The sequence below is a fragment of the Lytechinus variegatus genome, chromosome 2, assembly GCF_018143015.1.
Source record: "Lytechinus variegatus isolate NC3 chromosome 2, Lvar_3.0, whole genome shotgun sequence".
NCBI lineage: Eukaryota > Metazoa > Echinodermata > Echinoidea > Temnopleuroida > Toxopneustidae > Lytechinus > Lytechinus variegatus.
The window spans coordinates 15362401-15369122 of record NC_054741.1 but is presented as its reverse complement, the minus strand read 5'-3'; the positions used below and the strand labels follow the sequence as shown (position 1 = coordinate 15369122).

The 6722-nt window shown below is 37.4% G+C and overlaps 1 protein-coding gene across 1 annotated transcript; it reads left to right on the top strand.

The window, feature by feature from the left end:
• The first annotated feature begins 545 nt into the window (after positions 1–545).
• On the top strand, positions 546–1301 carry LOC121409664. The gene has a single exon (XM_041601574.1). It carries the CDS (start codon positions 546–548, stop codon positions 1299–1301), a length of 756 nt encoding a protein of 251 aa, XP_041457508.1.
• The last annotated feature ends 5421 nt before the right edge of the window (positions 1302–6722 follow it).

Below are 6722 nucleotides of genomic sequence, written 5' to 3'. Positions count from 1 at the left end.
GTCTATATTTCTGTTGTTTATGTTTCTGAAGTTTTCTTAAATTCTGAGATTGTCTATATTTATTAGGTTGTCTACAATTCTCTGGCTGTCTATATTTTTGAAAATGTCTTTATTTCTGTGGTCTCTATTATTCCTGTAGTTCTCTTCAATTCTGCGGTTGTCTATATTTCTGAAGTTGTATTTAATTCTATGAATGTCTTTACATTTCTCAGTCTTTCTCTATTCCTGCATGAACCTATATTTCTGTGATTGTGTTCAATTATATGGTTATCTACGTATTTTTTATCATTTATTATTCTTTGCGATTGTCTTGTTTTTGTGTTTGTCCTTATTTCTGCACTAATGTTTGATTCTGTGAATTTCTATTTTTTTGTTATCTTAATTATTTTAAAAATTTCTTTATTTTTAGATATATTTCTGCATTTTAGTTTATTTTCAACGGTACATATATATTTCTCAAATCGGTAATTTTGGCACTTATGGCCGCCCATAAAACGAAACCAATCTTGGATGCTACAAAGTACTCCAACTGGACAAAGCTCAAGATGGTCACCGCAAGAGTATTGTCTGTGAGAGAACTGCCAAAAAGCCAGTGGTTGAAGCAACTCATGATCCAGATTGCACAGTGGCCATCTCACAAATTCATACGGGAAGCAGAGCGGTACTGGATTCGTCAGGCTCAGAAAGATATCAACTTTCATGACCCTAACATTCTGAAACTCGACCCATTCCTTGATGAAGACGGTGTCTATCGTGTTGGTGGACGTTTGGACAGAGCACCGTTGTCGTATGACCTGCGTCATCCATACCTTCTCCCGAAGAAGTGCCATATCAGTTACCTTCTTGTGCGAGATAGTCACGTACACGCCGTCCATGGAGGTTACCTGAGAACAGCTACTGAAGTCCGTAAGAAGTTCTGGATTATCGGTGACATATCTCTAGCACGACATGTTGTCCGTAACTGTGTGACATGCAAGAGGTACAAGGGAAAACCAGTCCAACAAAGAATGGCTGATTTGCCATCGTTTCGAGTAACTCCTTGTGCACCGCCATTCAAAACTACACTAGTGGATTATCTGGGCCCAATCAACGTGAAACTAAACAGGAATACCACAACGAAGGGGTACTGTGCACTGTTTACTTGTGCAGTCACCAGGGCCGTCCACCTAACTGTGGTGCAGGACCTTTCTACACAGTCATTTCTCCAGGCGTTAGAAAGGTTTGTGAGCATTAGAGGGGCTCCAGCTACAATGATTAGTGACATTCCAAACATTTCTGATTATAAATCTTGTTTTCGATAAAGGTCTGGACAATCGCTCACTTTTGTATTTTCAACAACTTATCAATAGTCGCCCACTTACTGCGATGTCGGCGTCACCACTTGATCAGCCACCTCTAACACCTAACCATTTCCTCATTGGTCGGGGAGATCTGAGCTGCCCTGACATCCCTTGTGAGGAGTACAGGGGAGACCTGCGGAAGCGTCGCGAACTATGCAAGACGATGGTGGATGGGTTCTGGTGCAGATGGATGGACTGCATTCACAAACTGTCGCCACGCAACAAGTGGCAAAGGTCAACAGAGAATCTTGAAGAAGGAGATATAGTTCTCGTCATTGGGGATAGTAAGGCTCGTGGATCGTGGAAGATGGCAGAGGTCGTGAAATGCTATCCGGGGCAAGATGATCTCGTAAGAATCGTAGATGTTAAGTCCACTGATCGTACAATCGCGAAAAAGCCGGTGACAAAACTTGTGTCTCTAATGAAAAGGTCAGAGCGAGATGATTTAGGTGACTAAAACTAGTGACATTCCAAACATTTCTGATTATAAATCTTGTTTTCGATAAAGGTCTGGACAATCGCTCACTTTTGTATTTTCAACAACAGTATTATGCGGTGACATTTTCATCATCTTCAACGGACATTTCAAATAGAAGATTACAACATTGAAAGACTGTTTAATCGATCAGGAGATTGTGTTAGACTTCATTTTGAACTTTACGGACAAGTATTGTATTGAGAAACATTATTTTTTGACGTCCCGTCGCTTTTGGGGGGTCGGAATGTCATGGCAACATATTTTTTTGGAATAATTTGCTAAATGAATATGTTAAATTGCAGCATGCATTTACTTGTTTAATATGTATGTAATTAATCCTTTGAATAATATGTTTAGCTAATATTTTTTAAAATCTTGGCACATAAAAAATAATAAGAAATCTCTCGAAATTCGTATCATTGCAAATATTTAGAAGCTTCGCTCTACTCAAGTAAAACTTAACGTTATCGTAGCTTTCACAGTTATATTTGTTTTTAGGCGACTGGTAAAAGAAACTACGAGCATACAATTGTGCAATTGCCGAGATCACATTTTTTGGTACCACAGCGGCAGTTTTGCCAAGAAAGTCCAGTTAGCAGATTGCTTATTATGACTCCAAAACTTTATTAATTTCAACGGGATTCATCCCACACCTGAAGGTATGTTTTTTTGAGTATTTACTTAAAGTTCTAGGACAAAATATGTGATAAATGGTTATTTTATTAGGTTTTTTATGACACGTATCAGGTTACAACAATCCGTTTATTTCAATGTAAAATGTATCGTACGTTGATATTGTAAAGTTAGAGCCGTAGAGGTTCACGCAGTGGACATTGAAAGTGAAAGTGATTTGTTTCAAACTTTTGGGCTGAAAAGAGTAGTGATGAAAGCCAAAGATTATTATTAACTTGAGCTAAACATTTGAAGGTTCAAACATTTAGAAATGAGTTTTTATGCATTCTTTACTGGAAAAAGGGAACTATATTTTTGGTTGAGCTTCCATAGTGAAAGCTTTACGCACAATGTCCACCGCGGAGTGATATTCTTCCTTGAAATTTAGTGTGAAACGCCTCCGTATAGACTTCAATTCTAGGCGCTTTATACAAATTTGTTATAGATGCAATTATGCATTATTTAAACACATAGATTTACATTTGGCTAAAAGAAATAGAAAAGAAGCAAATTGATCATTTCTTTTATCTTATCAGTTTATCAGCCAAACCATATTGTTTTAAAGATGCATCTTTAGCATGTAAACAAATGCAAGTTTTAAATATACTAAATTTGCAGTTTGGAAGTAGGTGGAGTATTGTTAAAAATACATTTAAAAGTGGTATAAGAGAAATTGAGTATTAACATAATTTCATTGTATTCACTCTATTTGGATTCATTGTATTCACTCTTTTTGGAGAAGCTTAAAGAGATAAATATGAAATGTTCAACAATAAGAATGAAAATGGAACTTATTGTTATTTACAACAAAGTAAATGGATTTATTGAGCATACATGCTTACACAGTTAATACTCCACAAGAGTAACTCAGTGTAACACTTCACAGGAGCATTTTTCTTATGAATGCTTTCTTGTTTTGTTTACTTGTTACAGGGTTAATCAACTCAGTTGTTGAATGGTGCTTGAAAGTGAAACTACAAGAGATTAAAGAAGGCAACATGAATCTCATTATACGCCTGTTCTATATAAGGTCTCTTCATTGCAACAACGAGAATTTGAGATGTGGAAGTATGGTGATTGAGTGACTGAGTCCATAACATCCAGAGTATAAACATGATTGACATTCAGTCTAGATTAAAAAAAAGAGGAGGCAACCCCCGTTTTTACATAATATGGAGCCTAAAGTGTCAAAGAATTGAAAATAGAAATGTAAAAGCACATTCATGCTTAGAAAGCATTGATTTAAATATAAGCATCAACTAATGACGGTGAAGAAGCAATTTTCGTCTTATTTAGGGGACATTTTCTTCACAGATTCACCTTACCATTATCTATTTTAGGATATTTCTTGTCCTTGGTGGACTGCGAATACGCTGTCAGCTAATCTTTAAATCAAATTTCACGAATGTACGTGGACACGAGTGTCTAACTGTAATCTGTTTTTACTGCTTCTTTTCAGATCTTTTTGTTCCGTTCTGATATGACACGACTCGTCATTCGTGCAAATAAAAGGCGGTGAAACGATAAGAGGGATGACCCTGTCAATCCAGATTTAAATTCTGAGGGATTTTGATCCCCTTAGGTGTAGAATTTCACAATTTTAAAGGAATTTTGTAACTTTTCAAAATACATGGCATGACATTTGTTGCCATTGTATGGCCTACATAAACATTGGTGCCTCCAGCCTGGTTGTAAGTGACGTCCATTCTATTTTATGAAAATCTCACATTGAACAAACAATATAAAAGTTAAATCTAAGACAATTATTGTCGTCTAAGCCTTGTCTATTTTCAATTTGCACATTATGGCGCCCCCCCCCCCCTTCCCGGCCTCTACACATCGACCTATTCGAAATCCCTGATCCGCCAATATTAGTTAACTACTAAAGCTACGACAGATATACTTCAAAAGAAAAAAAAATAGAGATCAGAATGAGTACATGTCACCTTGTTTGTTTTGGATAAGATAGCTAACCACAGTACAGAATTTCGTGAATTTAGAGACCGAAATTAGTCCTAGATAGTATTAACCCGAGGATGACCCCCCCCCTCATAATTCTACATTTGTCATCAGCCTAACTGAACAGAATTGTATTGCATACTGCAGTGCATATACTGTACAATTCTTATGTAAAAATTGCACTTACAGTACGTTAACAAACTGCTAAGTCTGTTGATTCATTTTTGTCTCGCCTGCATAGCAGAGCGAGACTCGAGGCGCCGCTCTTCTGACGGCGACGACGATGGTGCCGTCAATATGAAATCTTAACCAAGTTTATAATAGGCCATAAAGGTTAAGTATTACTGAAAATCCTGCCTGAGTTTCAGGTCACATGACCAATGTCAAAGGTCATTTAGGGTCAATGGACTTAGACCATATTCATGATATTGGGGGAATCAACATCGAAATCTTAACCAAGGTTAACCAATTAATATTCCTTGGCCCGAATTCACAAACGTGGACTAAAGTTATACCGGGGTTAGATTTAGCCATGGCATGGGTTAACTAATATTCGGGTATAAAGTTAGTCCACCGCGCTATTCACAAACGGTGGACTAACTAATCCATGGGTTAACTTTAGCACCCGGGGTTAAATTCAACCCGTGGCTGAGTTATAACCCAGTGCTAACTTTAGTCCTTAGATTAAAATGACGTCAATTCAGCTTTCTGTTGGGTGGACTTGTCCTTTAAGACTGCATATTGTAAAAAAAAATACTTGGGATGCCGTCCTGTTGTCATGTTGTCAGTTGTCATAATCTAGGCGTGTTAAGCAGTATACATGATTCAATGTGGCAGTATGACATGCTCTTAGGTGTGAGAGAGGATTAAAAACACAATGATGAAGCCCTCTCAAAACAAACCAAAATATGTCATGCTCGGTAGTGCTCATAAAATGGTATAAAATCAACTATAAAGTAGAAATAGAATATACTGCCGCCAGTCGTGAATTGGCAAGGGCATTTCGTATTGTTTATTACCCTACACGGGGGCTTCTTTTAATACGCCTTTTCATATAGAATTTGGCAGAATAAAGACAGAATCGTGTTATAGTACTTTCACCTCTATGTATAATAAATTGACACGATATCAGCTTTTGGCAAAATGCTAGCCTTTGCGCAAGTCCTTTCGCTGCTTGTCTGCCGGACACTGTTCATGCTGTTTGAAAATAAACTAAATCAGCATGATCAGTGTGCGTTTACGGTAGTGATCGGTCGATCGTTTTCGGGTGAGTTTAGACCAGGTTAAGGGAATTAACAGTACCAAGTGCCTAATAATCAAAGAAAAAATAAATCAGACCCAGATAAAACATATATGATAGACGTTTAAAGGTTCGTATGCTCAGACTACCTCTCTTTTTATATATTTCCAAACGAATTTCAAATCGTGATTCATATAAATCTAAGTTTATGCCCTTAAAAAGTATATCCAAAATATATTTTGTTCGCGAAGGTCTTGAAGGTGTTACCCCCGAAAACACACTTAAGATGAAGTTGTATGGGTTGAAATAGAATTGACAATGCCTGAAAATGCTATGTTTTGAAATTATAAAAGCTGATTTTGCTTCTTAAAAACATATTATAAAAATTCGTGAGAAATGGCGAGGCAACCACTTTGAGATGAGCCAAATTTTGTATTGTTTTCCGCATTATTTTTGATTAAACAGAAGTTTGGACAGAGAGAAGCAGACTGACCAGAAACATTGGCATCGGAAGCCAACAAAATTAGGAGGGGTCCACTTAAAATTTTGTGATGGACACAGGTAAAAAATTTGACAAGCAAAAAAAAAAAATGTCATCAATCTAAATTGTAGGGGGGGGACCAAACATATTTTAGGGGGTCCCTATGAATTTAGGGGGGGGGGACGCAGGAAACAAATTGACGAGCAAAAAAAAAGGTTATCAACTAAAATTTTAGAGGGGGACCATCCCCCCTCCTCAAATTTAGGGGGGATCTGTCCCCCATTCTCCCGCTTCCGTCGCCTATGACCAGAAATGATTTTCTTGTTAGATATTTACTGTTTGATATATAACATCATGAATTTAACCTGGAAGTTCAGTTATATCAACTAGATGTTTGAGGACATGGTGAACATGGTCAGATGGTAAGATGATGTTGAAAAATGCAATAGAAATTACTACGGTTCAGTGAAAATATGATTTTACGGAAATCTTGCGCTGCCCCCCCCCAAAAAAAAAACGGGCCCATCTCCCGCGACTACTCCTGTCGCATGT

What these genes read in the sequence shown, in the direction of transcription:
- LOC121409664 (XM_041601574.1), top strand. Translation starts at nt 546, where the DNA reads ATGGTCACCGCAAGAGTATTGTCTGTGAGAGAACTGCCAAAAAGCCAG.